The sequence below is a fragment of the Manacus candei genome, unplaced genomic scaffold, assembly GCF_025592945.1.
Source record: "Manacus candei isolate 608988 ecotype Guabito, Panama unplaced genomic scaffold, ASM2559294v1 h1tg000048l, whole genome shotgun sequence".
Classification (NCBI taxonomy): Eukaryota; Metazoa; Chordata; class Aves; order Passeriformes; family Pipridae; genus Manacus; species Manacus candei.
The window spans coordinates 7,825,068-7,840,978 of NW_026138096.1; the positions used below are offsets into that span (position 1 = coordinate 7,825,068).

At 39.6% G+C, this 15,911-nt stretch overlaps 1 protein-coding gene across 1 annotated transcript in view; it reads left to right on the forward strand.

Annotated features, from left to right (window-relative positions):
- Nucleotides 1-50: 50 nt before the first annotated feature.
- The window catches only part of LETM1 (leucine zipper and EF-hand containing transmembrane protein 1), a 31,076-nt gene continuing 15,215 nt past the window's right edge, over nt 51-15,911 (forward strand). Inside the window, exons 1-5 of the mRNA XM_051798564.1 lie at nt 51-216; nt 4,345-4,402; nt 7,466-7,922; nt 12,593-12,736; nt 13,683-13,820. Of these exons, the coding sequence (XP_051654524.1) occupies nt 138-216; nt 4,345-4,402; nt 7,466-7,922; nt 12,593-12,736; nt 13,683-13,820 (876 nt within the window). The 5' untranslated portion in view covers nt 51-137. The remainder of the gene's footprint in view (nt 217-4,344; nt 4,403-7,465; nt 7,923-12,592; nt 12,737-13,682; nt 13,821-15,911) is intronic.

Genomic DNA, 15,911 nt, shown 5'->3' on the forward strand with positions numbered 1-15,911 from the left:
GCGTGCCCGGCGCCGCGGGGGCGGTGCTGGGCGAACGCGGCTCCTCGGCGCTGCTGAGCCTGTGTGGGAGGGAGATCGCCGCGGCCCGGGCGGCAGGACGGGACAGGAGCGGGGCCGCCCGCCCGCCGAGCGCCGCCATGGCGTCCATGCTGCTGCAGAGCTGCGGCCGCCGCGCCTGCCGCCTGCCCCGAGCGCTGCGCCGCCAGCCACAGCCCGGTGAGGCTCCCCCGGGGCCGCTCGCTGGGCCTGGGCGAAGGGGAAACGGGAGGGTGGAAGGGAGAGCGGAGGCGGCGGCGTCTGGGGGCTCCCGGCGTGGGCGGAGAGGCCGCTGCGGGAGGGAAGGGCCGCCGCTGAGTCCCCGCCGGGGGCGAGCCGGGGCTGGGCAGGGCGCTGCTCCCGGCCCGGCCTGTCCCGGCCCGCGCTCCCTGAGTCCTGCGGCCTCTAAGCATGTGCTTCCCCTACCAGCGTGGTTGGAGAGGATGCTGTGCCCTAAGGGCAGCTGGGGCAGGCGTATCCTTTAAATGCCGGCTGGCTGGGGAAGAAGAAAACACGTGCTTTTTGCTAAGGTGCAGGAACTACGTCTCGGTCCTGCCCGCCTTGTTCTCAGCGTAGGTTGGGTGGGGAGTGGAGTTCTCGCTAGTTTATGTGCTCCTTCCCTTTAAGAAAGTACAAGGGTTTTTTTTTCTTAGTTCGCATCAGGAAGGATATGTGAATTCGTCTTTTTCCGCGTGGCTTTGAAAGCCTGGCAAATAAAAAGGAAAAGCAGTTTGAGATACCGATTAATAACCAAGATAATTTGACGGTTTAAGGATCTCTGGGTGGTGAAGTTTAGTGGCATGAAACAGCTGATAACTTGAGACATGGACGAGGCCTGTGGTTGCTCTTTACGTCCCAGAGCTGGAATGGCAGAGGGTTAGTGAGGAATGAGGGAAAGCTCAGCAGGCAGCGGCGTGTCACTGGCACTGTCACTGACACGGCCCCGGCCTGTCACTGCAGCGCTGTCACTGAGAACAGGCCGGCGGCACGTCCGGGTTCAGGCCAACCTGGTCAGCCAAGAGGAGGCTCGTCCATTATGATGACCAGGCTGTCCTCTTGGTTACGAGTAATCACTCAAATGCGATAGCTTCTTCTAGCTGATGGGTTTTTTTTTTTAAACTACTGCTGTAGAGACAGTTATTTAGGTTGAGCTTGTACAGTGACCTCAAAAAAACCCAACAACTGGGGTATCTCAGCTGTCCAGTTTATAACAGGAAGAAACACATCCATGTACCTTCAAATTATGTGGGATTAAATTTGATTCTTCTGGTTGCATAGCATAAGAAGTGCTAATGATCGCTCTGGTTTTGCGTGTTATAAATCTTAGAGAACCTGTGCTGAAATACTGTGATAGAATCAAATAATTAGTGTGCTGTGGTGCACTATGGTTATGATACAATCAGTGCTTTTATTTGGGGTGTTAATTTATTATTAATGCATTATTGTAAGGTGTAATTTTTTTTGTGTGTGGTGTTCTGCTTTACTTAGCTCATCTTCTTTTGCTCTACGTGTAAGTAGTCTAAGATTAAGTTAAAGCTAAGTGCTTCTAAGAATCCTAAATGTTCTTCCTGTCAAGATCAGACTGTTAAGTACTACAAGCTTACACTTCTGTAGGGACTTACTTCATGTTAGCATTTTATTTTTAAAAACTCTAAACATAGTAACAGTGCACAGCTATTCTACATTAAAAACTTTGGTTTTGATGTTTCATTAAATTTGTGAATAAAGTTTCTCATTACTCCTTTTTCATGAGGAACGTGTCAACATACAGTTTTTCTGGCACTACTGCCTTTCTTTCTTACAAAGCTAATGCAAGTTTCTTAAATGAACAGTGTTGAGTGTGGTTAAGCAACATTCACCTTGTTCAGACACTTCTGGATGTCTGGGTTACCCTAGAAGCAAGGATTATGGACTTTGCTCCTTTTTGTTGGAAGTATGTGTTTTATTTCAGGTCTGGTTTGCTCTTAGGTACGTGGTTATAACAGGCACTGCAAAACATAAAGAGCTCTTGTCTGGCAAAGACTGGCAAAGCTGGAATTAACGGTTTCTGTGTGCCTCTTCACACTCTGAATAGCTGTACAACAAGAAGCATTTGAGTCAGCATGTTTTCTTGTGGCAATCTTAGAATTTTGTTCTTTGACCCCTTCCTTAACATTTAATGAGTCTGGTTGGAAAGAAAGTAAGTGAAGTGAAAGTGTCTTGCTGCCTGTGGAGTTTTATCTAAGAAACTCCAAGCCAGTTTTGATCTCCAGATCATCTCTGTTTGTTCTGGGGGCACCTGTCCATAGCAGGCAGTGTCCTCTCCTAGTAGGACTCTGGATTTTGGCACATGGGCTTTGTGTGCTGCCTGGCACTCAGGTGAGACAAGCAGATTACCCTGCTGTGGCTTACCTGTCTAGACACTGGGTACTTATCTGCTTTGGTCAGCTCTTCCTTGAAGTCAGGGACATCCTGTGAGATGCCTTTTGGGTTTAGAAATTTAGCTGCTGTTCTTTCTCTAAATATTGGAGAGTATCAGAATGCCTTTACAGATTCTCAAAGCTTGCTTTCTGAGCCAGAAAGAGACAGTTTTTCCTTTGGCTCTACTTGCAGTGGCAGTAAGTGCCTGTTAGAGTTTGATATGACTTGAGATGGGTAAATCCTTTGACTTGATAATGCGATGGCTTTTGCTGTAATTACTTCAGAGCCCACTTAGCATGGGACATCCCTTGGTTATTAAGATTTTCATCAGATAAGTTATCTTCTATACTTTCTGATTGTCCCACCTGGTTTTGTGGTATCTCTTTTCCCTTAATACTTAAACTATCTCGTATTGGGATGCTGTGTTTTCTCAGAGTTTTCTACTTTAGGTTCTGTCATAGACCATATCTTGGCTTTAATGGTGGAAAAGGGTACAACTGCCCTCTAAAATGACTTTTCTATCCTGCTGTCTCTTAGGATTGACTAGAAATAGTAGGTTCCAGATGGGAGAAACAAACCACAGCATACCTGCTCTATCCAGCTTTCCAGTTTTGTTTTGGATACAACGAATTCTGAGAAGATTGGCCAGAAAGTGTCAAGGCATTTGGAGTCTTGCTTATGTGATTTTCCTGTAATTTGTCCAGAAATCTTTTGGCAGTTGGTATAACTCAGCTACCTGTTGAGTTATTGTAGCTAGGTGTTGATACAAGATTTATTTTTTTAAAGTCTCTTTAGGGAGATTAATTCCTTTCCAGTGATTTCAGGGATGATTTTCACTGACTGTAGATTGTGTACAGCCACTAGGTAGCATTTCATGTTGCTGATGCTTCTGCCATGGTTGGAAGGCTTTGAAGCATGGCCCTTTATTGAAGCCTGTGAAATGATTTATCATTTCATGGTCTCTCCTCAGTTTGTTTCCAGAGTGGATGCTGCTTGTCTATACTTGGATAGAGGATGCCTGTATATAGGTGTCAGTCCTGCTTGTGGACTTTATTAGCTGTTATTAGGATTGATTCTGTGTTAGCGTTTTAAATAAAATTCATTTTGAGCAACATGGCTTTTTCTGGAAAGCTAACCTTTCATGTGCTTTGGGTCAGGTCCTCGCCCTTCAAGACAATTTGTATCCTTTGCAGAGAGATCACAGAGTAGGGCTGTTTTTACCAGGTGCTAATCAAAATGGACAGCAATGTGTTGAAGTGATGTGGTTTCGCTTCTCTAATGAAATGTGTTTAAGTTCCTACTCATGTTTTATTTGTTGTTTTGCTTAAAACAAACAAAAAGCTATTTTCATCCTAAATGCTTGGCAAGTGCTCCATTTGGATCATCTAATCCTGTGTTGTCATGGAGCTATTAAAAAATTACATTTGCTTTCAGTGAAGTTTTTCTGCAATATAGTTACTTGCCCGAGGGACTTGGAAACGTGTCTTCAGGTGACTGAACAAGAGCAAGCAGTACCTCACACATCCACAGATGTGCACAGGCAGTTTACTTGAACATCTCATCTGCCTTGCTTCCCACCTGTTTTCTCTTTTTTGTGCTGTAAATTGGGGTTACAGATTGAGGGAAATAAGAACAAGGCATGTGCTTTGACTTCTGTTGGAACAGGGCTTCAGTAGTTCACATGCCTACTGTCAAAAGCAAAACAGAATTGGCAACATCCGAAGTGTGAATGTGCTGACAAACAGTGCTTAGGGAAGTTGCTGTTAAGCTGCATCTTTGTGCTTTCAGTAGTAGCCATTCCTATGTAAAGGTTGGTCTTGTAAATCACGTGCTTGTGTGCAACTCACTGTGTAAATAAACATCGTGCTGAATTTCAGAATTAATGCTAATTATTGATGTTTTTTCTAGGTAACTTGGGAGATCGGGCGTGTCTTAGCTGTACGTCTCTGAGGCTGGCAAACAAGATGTGAGTAAATATGAACATTTTTCTGAACTCAAAACTGTACAAAAAATCAGTTAGTGTAGTGTTGTAGAGCGTAGGTTTATATCTAGACCAAGTGCTAAAATATTAGCTTCAGCTTGTGTTATTGACAGATTAAAGGAAGTCTGAGTATTACTCTCTTCACCTGCTTGGTTGTGTGTGGGAGAAGGAAACTGAGATCTTCCTTTTTCCACCCACTTCCTCCCTTTTTGTTTCAGTTCTGATGTGAAGGCAGTAGAATATTAATATTTTTCTTGGGTGATTCCAGGTGTCATAACGGGATGTGATGAGTTTCCCGCATACTTTCTCTGTGGAGTACCATAAACATTGAATCACAGCTAGTTTGAAAATCATAGCTGACACTTGGGAATGTAAATCATTTGATTTGTATCTCTGTGAAACCAGAGAAAGTAGTTTATTATATGTTACAGCCTTGGGTGATGGTGTCCTCTTCTGAAAATGAATCCAGCTGTTGTGTGCCCTTATGGAGCTTAAGGAGTTGAATGTTGGCAGAATCCATTCTCTGTTCCTGGCTTGGCTCACAAGGCGTACTTGTGGACATGAATTTCCTAATCCCTTTCCTTAGAATATTAAAATATGTGTTCTGTAGTTCATTTATAGTCAAACTGACCAGGGCACAGTGACTATTCTTCGATTTCCTGAGTTTCCATTTTAACATAAGGATGTGTCTCTAGACACAACCCTTTAATGCAAAACAAACTAATTCTTTTTCAGACATGTTAGTTCTATATCACCTGCTGTAGAATTAATTGTGTTTATTTTTTTAAAAATACATGAAGCATTTCCAAATATCTATGTACTTATTTGTAAAGACTTTTAGTGTAAGTCTTATAAGACCTCTCTCTTGGAAATTTGGAAACTTAGGATTTTAAGCCTGTAGGCTGGAGCACCTCTCATCTGAAGACAGACTGGGAGGGATTGGGATTGTTCAGCCTAGAGAAGAGAAGGCTCAGGAAGGCCTCCCAGTATCTAAAGGGGCTTACAGAGAGGTGAAGAGTGACTTTTATCAAGGGCACGGAGGGACAGGACAAGGGGAAATGGCTTTAAAATGAAACAGAGTAGGATTAGATTAGACATAAGAAATTCTTTGCTGTATGGTGGTGAGGCCCTGACACAGGTTGCCCAGAGAAACTGTGGATGCTTCATCCCTGGAACTGCTCAAGGACAGGCTGGATGGGGCTCTGAGCGACCTGATGTAGTGGAAGGTGTCCCTGCCCATAGCAGGGGGTTTGGAATTGGATGCTCTATAAGGTCCCTTCCAAATCAAACAAAATTATTTTTTTGTAATTTGTTTGGGTTTTTTTTTGTTTTGTTTTGTTGGTTTTTTTTTAACAAAAATTGCTGTTAATGTAAAGTGGCTGCTTAAAATAAAACAAACTAGTGCCTGCACCCCACGTGACCCAGATCTGAAAGCAGGGGACTCTACTATTACAAATACTGAGGACAGACTAGGATAGAAGTCTCTCTGACCTCCTGCTTGTGAAAGTATGTTCAGAGAGGCACATTTCTTGCAAAATTTTTTTTCTCTGCAGAATCAGAACCAGTTCTGCTGGCAGAGCTCCCTTCCTCTCTCCATGCAGAAGAGTGTCGATGTATGTAGGTGGAACTTGGTCTGTAGGCCTGGAGCTCTGCTTTTGGGAAGTGCCTTAGAGCTTAGAGTCAGGCTGGATTGATTTATGCAAATGTTTTAATCTGGTTTTGAATATGTACTTTATTTTCTTAAGAGACCTGTCATTCTCATCAGTTAATACCTGTGCAAATATGTACTTTTCTAGCTGATCAAGAGACTGTTTTGTGTAACTGTGTCTGTTTTGGCAGTTGTCTGACCATTCTAGTTTAGTTTAAACTAGAAACTAATAATGTCTCTTTAAAAAGTAATAATTTCAGTCTTTCTTTTTTTTTTGTTCAAAGCTCTGTTTGAATAACATTAAATAGACAAAACCATTAAAGGAATTTAAAATCCATTGGAACATGTGATAATTAAGTTTAAAAAGTGCTTCTACCTGAAAATTGAGTGAGGGAGGTTAATACTTACAACTGTTCAAGAAACTTTTTTTTTTCTTAAAATGTTATTCAGACCTGCAGAGCCATTTGCTTCTATTTTCTGTTTTTGACTGAAGACAAAAATCACATTCTGATTTTGTTTTGTTAGTACAATGGCTCCATGAAGAAACACCCCAATCATTTCACCTGTAGGTGACTTTAATGCTGGCATTTCAATTTGAGGGACACCTAATAGAACTCATTTATATAAAATATTTTATCTACTATTTTATTTTTACCCTGTCTTTTTATAAAAGTGTGTAGAGTTCTACTTGGGTATAAGGAGTAGTTCTTCTGTGTGTAACAGGAGCTTTTGGGGTGTTTGGGCAGTGCTTCCCTGCTAACTTGAGTCTACATTTAATAAAAGAAAAGAACAAAATTCTGAACAAGGTGCTGGTTCTCTATGCCCCGGATCAGTACCATGATGGAATTTTTTGCAAAAGTTTCCGCTGAAAAAGGAAAACTAAATGCATGGAGATAGTAAGAGAGGAACTCTAATGAAATCAGATTTCTCTGATACTAATTCTCTTCCTCTGACTCAGCACCTATCCCAAGTCTACAAATTCTGTTTCTTTTTCTCAAGTGTTTTGCTCAAACAGGAGAAGTAGTAAAAGGGTCTCTATGTTACTTATGAATTTGCAGAATAATTTTCAAATATAGCTTTCTAAATGTAAAGTACATCTGATGGCTACTCTTTATTTAATTGGAGTAAAATAAACTACCTTTTCATAGTTGTTTAATGGAAAATTCCCTGCAGATTATTTTTTTTGGTCATGAAGTAAAACCACTTGTTCTTTTCAGGTATAGACATTGATCTTAAGAGATAAAAGTTTGCATTCTTTTTCATAAATATGTTGTAGATATTTTTCAAATGATGCATTTTATAATACATAAATATATATAACTATACAAGTGTATATTATATATATATATATAAATAGCTTATGATCTGTTGCTAATTCTCAAATGCATTTTCTTTTGAAGGACTGTACACTTTAAATATTGCACTGGTGTCCCTCCTGTTTACACATACTCCAAAAAAGATCATTTCTGTTGTTGGACTAAAGGATCTGGACAAATATACTTTACTCTTATGAGCTCTTCTGGCTCATGGACGCCACTAGCAACCCTGGGTGTTTTAGGTCCCCAGTATCTCCCAGTTAGATGGTGGCATTCTTCACGTCCCCTTCAAGATGACTCTATAGTTGAAAAATCACTGAAGTCCTTGAAGGACAAAAACAAGAAGCTGGAAGAAGGAGGTCCTGTGTATAGTCCAACAGAAGTGGAAGTTGTGAAAAAATCTCTCGGACAGAGGGTTATGGATGAACTGAAGCACTATTACCATGGGTTTCGATTACTGTGGATTGACACCAAAATAGCTGCAAGGATGCTCTGGAGAATCCTGCACGGAAACACTTTGTCTCGTCGAGAACGGAGACAGGTACTGAATAAACACCAGTTTCACTTGAGTGTCCTCAGTGATTCCTCCATTTTATTTGAACTGAGTTAGTTCTTTCTGTTGTCTTCTGTTCCTAGATTTAAAACTGCTAGGTGTGTTTCCCTCCTGCTCACTGTGTGGACACTAAAATTTTTGGATATTTTTGCTCCAGAACATTTGAGTTGTGTTCTCTGTTATTGAAGATAAATTTGGTATTTTCTAGTTGGAACAGCAGAGGATTCTTCTGTTTTGTCATGTGGGCAGCAGTTGTGGTTTGTTCTCAAGTTCCCATCCATGTGCTATGTCTCTGTATATGGTCACTTTCTCTGCTTTTTCACTCCAGCTGGAAAAGTAGAGGGAAAACACTTCTAGTAAAGGTTGGATTTGTGCCAGTTCTATTTCTGGTTTGTTGCTTGCTTGTTTTTTTTTTGAACGGGATTAAAGCAGCAGGCTGAAATTCATGACTGATAATGTGCTATCTCAGCTATAAATATATCTGAAATAATTTTAGTCCAGATACATTTGTTTTCTTCATGACATGTAGCTTACATGTATGAAACTGTAAAAAGGAAACTGATAATTTTAAAGAAAAGGGAGATGTAAAATATGAGTGCTTTCAAATTTGAATAACATACATGCATTTCAATAGTAATTTCAGGTTCTGGATGAAGTAAATGGAAGCTTATTCAATTAGAATAAAAAGTTATATGGGTATTTAAAAGCATTTGATGTGAGCTCATATATAAAAAGACTATAAAATAATAAACTGGTGTAGTTAATTCCTTTTTTTACTTTAAGAATGCATTGATATTCAACTTCACCCGTTCATTAGCAAAATATGCAACGTGCTGATTTGATAGTTCTCATTTTCCTGTTTTAAAGGACAAGATGTTTAAGCAGTTTATACAGATTAAAAATTCAAGTCTGCCTTCCTGCCTTTTTTAAATACAAAAAAAGCGTTTCAGCTGTTGCTGAAAAAAAGATGTGCTGGAAGAAATGCTGGAGAGCAAAAAGTGTATGTACTCTGCAGTAGGAGTGAGCAGTGCTGCTCGTGGGCACAGTCTGGCGCTCTGCAGTTTGTGCACTTGCACACACGAAGTGTTAGGGTCACATCTCTGCCCTCAAAACTTCCGATAAATGATAAAAAACATGAATATTTGCTCATTGTTTTCATAATTTCCTGATAAAATTAGGTACACATGTGAACATTTTGATGTGTAATTGGAACCCATCACATCCTAATGCAGAATGCAAAGGTTTTTCCTATATTCACAAGGTGAAACAAATAGCAAAAATTGTTACATGCACATGTAGCAGTTTTTAGCTGTGGGTACCTGTGGTCTCTTTCCAAGAACAGCGCCGGTTGATGGTCTCAGCATTTTCATGCTCCTTATTTTTGACGCCTTCCTTATGCTGGTGCAAGAATATGCTTGGCAGCTGATCCAGCTGAGACGTTGCTCAGCAATAAATATAACAGTGTGTGCTGACGTGAGAGGGGATTATGTGGTGCCAAGAAGGAGTAGCTGAGGACAGGGGAAGGTGAGGACTGCAGGACTTGGTGAAGCAGCAGTTCTGGCTTGTGCTGGCTTACTGAGAGCTTTGGGAAACTTGGAAAGCCAAGTGAGACAAATTAATTCATGGTTTCAAACAGAATCAGAAATTCTCCAGAGGGTGGATTGAAACCATTGATTTTCCTGCCTGTGTTGTGTTCACTGAGCTATACTTCTGGGAAATTATACAAACAGCAGTAATATTCCATCAGTAGGTGGACTTATTAATTTGATTGCCCTTTCATCATAGATCTATCTTTCTCATATTTAAGTAGTGATCTGGCATTTGGCCTTTCTGGATTCGTTTTGTTTTTGTGTGCAGATGTTCAATTTTTCTTGTTTTAAATAAAACAGAAGTTTTTTTGTTTGCAGATATGAAGTGGTGTTTACACTGATGTAGGCTGTCTCTTACCTAATGACGTGTGTTTGTGTGAATGTATATGCATGTAATGTGGTGTAGGAGATGTAGAGAAAATAGTTTTAAGAACTGCAGTGATGTTAGTTTCTCAGTCTAGGTTTTGTGTTTTCTTTATTGGAGGAAGAGGACATCCTATCTCTGGAATGAAGGCATGGTAGACTTAGAACCCAGCATCAGTGAAAAGCAAAGCCATCTTGCAGCTAAACAAAACCCTTTATCTACGGTGTTTTTTTAAACCTTATTTCAAGTTTGTTTTAACACAGTTAATTTCTTTTTATCAGTTCAACCTTAAATCATAGTATACTGACTGATTGGAAGAAGTCTTATAATTTTGATGCCAAATTCCCTAAAACTTTGCAAAAGTTGCTCCTGAACTTTAAAAAATGTAAAATTAAAATTGAAGTGCATACTGCCTTAAATGTATTAAGCTGTACATGAACTGACAGTCCTAGAGAAATTTTATCTTCATGCAGACTGACAAATGAGTTATTTCTGCCTGCCCTTTCCTTCCTCTTTGGAGGCAATAATGGAAGGATATCCAAGTAATCTAACCACATGAACAAGCATTTGCAGCATGGCTAATGCAAAAGGAGCTATTGCTTATGTAAACTAAAAGTCAGTTCCAAAATTCTGCTAGTACAATTGCTGGCAGGGTTTGGATTAAACAGGGTCACATACCTACACTTAGGAGAGAGGACAGGAAGAAGTAAAACATGCAAAATATGATACTGGCTGTTAAAAACTAATGGCTCTAGTGCTGGTTCCTGCAGCAGGATGGTTCAGGACATGGAAGTGAGGTGGCAAACACTATGGAGTTTGTGGCAGGTCTGCCAGCTTTACAAACTCTTCAAGCCTGCAGAGGGGGGAAAAGTGGAATCCGTGAGCTGTAACAGCAGATACAAGGTAGTCACAAGGTCTTCTTGCTGTGCTGCCAAATAACGTGTGTGTGTAATCGTACACCATTGTATTAGGTTCCTGTGTAAAGCTGTTTTCCTTGAGTTAGCTGAGTGCAGTTCCATGATTTATGTAAGATGATCCAGGACAGTGCTGCTGTGAAAAAAAAAGCTGGTCCTGCTTGGTGCTTTAATCAAGTTTTGCAACACCCCCTGCCCCCAACTCTCCTCTTTGGTTTGTACTGATCCTTTTTCACTTGTCTGTGTATGTATTTATGGGCCAGTTTTACCTGGATCAGAGGTGTGACTGCTAGTGCACCTTCATGGCTCTTTATACCTTGTCTCGGGTTAGCATTAGGGTAGATTAATCCGGTGGTAAAACTGCCTCCTTGGATATGGATTTTGTAGGAATACTTGCACGCACTGACTGGAAATAGAGACTGGGTTAAAATAGGAACTCTGTACTCTAGAAAATTTTGAGGTGGGTTTTTTTGGAACTTGTTCTTCTGAGGTTTAAAATTTTCATCCAAACTTTCTTTTCTTTTCTTTTTTTTTTTAAGTCGTTTGCCTTCTATTGTTGGAGTGAATGGAAAAATCCTTGAGCCTCTAAACAATGGACCAAAGCATCCCTTCTGGGAAACTGAATTTTTTTATATGTATAAAAACGAAACCAAAAAAAAAAAAAAGTGGAACTTTGAATCTGTATAGCATGTGCATTCCTCATACAGTATTTAAGATTCTGTCTGGTTTTATGCTAAGAAAATTTTGAATGAAGTTTTACAGGTTTTGTATTCTAGCAAATCAGTCCTAGGCACGTGAGGTCTGTGCTGGTTGTTGCTGCTGTTCCCCTCGATTGCTTTGAGCTGCGGGAAGGGGTGAGAGGGGAAAGCATGTGTTTGGTTTTGTAATAGCATTTAGGTTGCCAGTTTTTACCACTCATAGCTGTGTTTATCAAATCCTGATGTTGAATGACATCTGCTGTGGCAGTAGTGTGCCATAGTGCACATCTGGCCTTTGGGCTCTGATTTAGGAACGGACAGTATTCCCAATACCCAGTTATATCTGTTGTAAAATGAGGTAGAATCAAGCAATATCTGCACTCCCTAATATAAACTGAGTTCTTAAGCTTTCAACAGTTAGTGAAAGATTTGATTATCGACTGTGCAGCCTGATATACATATTTGTGAGTGTACAGAAATCACAAGGACGGTATTTCATGCAGCTGAACATTCAGTAACCAGTGCCTTGGCCTGCTTCAGAGGATTACTGCTCTAGAAAAGCAGTGATTTAAAAAAAAAAAAAAAAAAGAAGCTACCACGCTGGGCTCATTACCCTGGATTTAAATGTACATTACAATTGTTATAAGGCACAGGGGGAGGGATCTTTCATTTTGTTCTTGATTACTTAGTCCATAGTAGCTCATGCATGTAAGAAGTGGTGGAGCACAAATAAAGATGCATAAAAGGAGTTAAGCAGCTTTAATGACAACAAATGACCACCTCCTGTTTTCAGGTGCTTTTAAGAGGTTTAAATGAGATACTTGTTCAATAATCCTATTGAGACACAGTGAGGCTTTTGAAATACTTTCTATAGTGTTGAAAAGTCCTGAAACTCTGTGGTATATAGCAACTTGAAGAAAAACATACTAAAAACTGACTTTGTCACATCCTTTTTCTGTGTTATTTTAAATTTTCTTAATACCAAATATATATATGTGAACCTAAGTGATAATTGGATGATCATATCACGTATTTTTAAAATAAATATTTAAATTTTAGCTTATCAATACATTTCTTTTTTTTCCCCTTCTAGTTCCTTCGAATATGTGCCGATCTTTTCCGCCTGGTCCCTTTCTTGGTTTTTCTTGTTGTCCCATTTATGGAATTTTTGCTTCCAGTAGCTCTTAAGTTGTTCCCTAATATGCTACCCTCTACGTTTGAGACAAAGTCTAAAAAGGTAAGCAGGTCTGAATTTATAATCCAGTAACATTTTGAAAAAATTAGAAATCTTGGTAAAGAAATTAGAAAAAGTCTAAAAAGTAGGTTTGTTTTTTTTTTCAGTGTTAGGGTAACACTTTTATCTTCCTTATCTTGTGTTGAAGATCTTACTGTTTAACGTATAATAATGAACCAGTGCCATCCTGGTTTACCTGTTTATATGTGCAGGTGCTGAGCTATCAGGGCTCTAAGCCTCTTGTGTCTTTTCTGCTATCCCCATCTCCTTTTTCAATTCAGAAATGAAAGCTCTGAGGCTTAATTTTCCTGACTTGTATTAAAATAGACATTGTAACATTTGTAGTCTTTATTCTTGATACAAGGTTTTTCATATGTATACTTAATATTTAAAACAACTTCTTACGCGTTTTTTGTTTAGAGTTTATTTCCTTTAGTTAAGTTTTATCAGAATTAGAAATCCCACCAAAAAGCCCCACAAATTCTCACTTTCAGAGTACAAAAAGCTTCCATGAGGTTTGTACATAGGGAGTTCCCAGTCAGTCACAGATATAATCAATCATGATTGTGTATTTGGATCTAAGTAACCACTCATGTCTAATTCTGTGATAAATTCTCTTTGGATGAGATGTAGTGCAGGATTTCTGTGCTTGGATACAAGGGTTGGGAACTACCCAAACCAGTTTTTTTTTCAATCCTTTTGTTGCTAATTTAGAGAGTGCATGTTAGTTTTAGCAGGTGAGGCATTGCATCTCATGCCTCATGGAGCTTGGAACCTATTTTTCAGAGTAATTTGGAGATATTTGCTAAGAGTGAATGCCCTCTTGGGATGTATGTGTTACAGCAGAAGTTCAGAAGTACTTCACATGACTTATCTGAGGCCAGAATAAGTGATATTTTGTGCACATGTTTCTGGAAGGAACTTTTAAAACCAAATATTTTCTTAACAGGAGGAAAGGTTGAAGAAAGAATTGAGAGTAAAGCTTGAATTGGCTAAATTCCTTCAAGACACCATTGAGGAGATGGCATTAAAAAATAAAGCAGCCAAGGGAAATGTGGCAAAAGATTTTTCAATGTTCTTTCAAAAGGTAAAAAAATTTAAAAATGCATTTAGTCTTGCTACAGAAAAATGGCTTGGTGTTATATTTGGTCTATGGTAATCGTCAGATACCTTTATCCTGTTGGACTTGAAGAAGCAGGGTGTAGAAGTTTTTTTATGATAAATTTCTTTTTTGTAAGTAATAGTTCAGTGTGATAAAGTTTTACTGTTCTTTGGTGTTCTAGCTGGTGCTTTTACTCTCTTATTCTAGAAGCAGTGTATTTCTGCTCATTTGCTTATTGTTCTCTTATTTTGTTAACAAGTTAATTCTAACATGAAACATTGTGTGCTCAGTGGTTATTTGTGTAGTTTTTGACCTTTTTTAAGCCTGGGTAAGAAAACTGGGAGAAGGGAGTTCTTTCCTAATTAACTAATTAAAACTTCGTGGGGGAAGACATTAAAATTTTTTTGGTCAGATCTAATTCTGCTTGTAGAAACAGTTTTTAAATGCACAGTTGCTATGCTGCTGAAATCCTTTTGGTCACTGAATATAGTCTGGGGTTTAGCTGTAATGTGGTTGCTGTGTTTGGTGCAAAATTTTTCTGTTCACAATCAGTTGCTGACAGAGAGACTGAGTGTCAGACGTCTGCCTCCTGTATTGATGGCTTTTAGGTTTGACAGTGGTTCCTTTCACCAAAATGTAGGTAAGGGTAGAAAATTCCCTGGAGATAAAAATATCTTCTTAAATCTTCTCAGGATAGGATTTATCTCAGTCCACTCACACTTTTAATTTCTCTTAATTGTGGGGCTGTTGAATAAGAGATGGAGCCAACAACATCACTGGTGCCTTGTTGAAAGTAAGTCTGTGGTCCCCTCCTTTGGGCAGTGCATGTATTTGCACAGGAAAAGGCACATAAGCCTGGGGATTTCAGACCTGAACTTTACAAGTCCTGTCAGCTTAAGATTGTCCTGCTTGTCAGAGGTAAGAATGAAGTTCTGAAGTGTGGGGTAATGAGATGATGTTGATAGTGCCGCGTGGGTTACCGCACATCATCGTAGTGGCAGATTTTGCCAGTCAGCAGCTCCTTGCAAAGTCCATGGACTTTGAAGCTTCTATGCAATTACCTGTTTCTGTTATTTTTAATCTGCAGAACATTGTAAGTCGTTAGTTATAGCAGTCAGTGGCTGAAGCACCGGCCCTGCAGACCCTGGGAACGTGCCACTGCCGTGCTTCATGTTTGGAACATTTTGTTTTCTTCTGAAAGAACTGCTACTGAGAATTTGTGTTTGGCCGTTAATTTCTGTGGAAATAAATGATGTTTCACTCCACGTTTGCTGGAGGAAGTCCCAAGTTCCTCTGATGACTAAAAAAGAAGTTTCAAGCCCCGCATTTCTTGTGTGTGGGTGTGCTTTTTACAGCATTATATTTCTCATTTGTGCCGTGGAGACAAAATTCATTGATCTCATTTCACTGTACCACATAATAAATGTCAGAGCAAGATGAAGCTTAAATGTTTCCCACCTTTTTGCTGTTCTTTTACAGCTTCTTCTGTGTTGAAGTATTTGATACTGCAAGAACCATTGATTATAGGCTTGCTGCAGAATTCCAGAATTTCCCCATGTTGCTTTCTAGCTAGTGATGTACTAGAAAACTTCAGTTTGTACTCTTAAGAAACACATGGTTGGCTCTTCATCTTTAAACAAGGAAGAAAATACTTCCTATATTTTTAAAGTGCCATTTTTGGCTCCCATAGTGAAGACACCGGTGAGGTGGAACAAGGCCTTTGACCTTCCTTTCTCTGAGTTGGTTTCTCTGCTACACAAGTATCCTGGAGGTTAATGGACTCGAGGCCATCTTGTCTTCCAGATTTTTACCTTTTCCTGTGCTCTCGTAGCCGTTTACTAAAGTATTTCAGTTTGCTTGTAAAAAAGTTAGGCATGATACATCAGTCTGTGTAGGTAATGTTAGGTTTTCAGACTGTAGATTTTTGATGCCATGGTGTCACTAATGAGCTTTCAATGGTATCCTTTAAATAGAAAAATCAACACCTATACAGGTGATAATGCTTTACTATGACCTGATAAGACTAGGGAATGATTTTTCTCCTACTTCTTTGAACTGTTATTTCTGCTTCCTGTA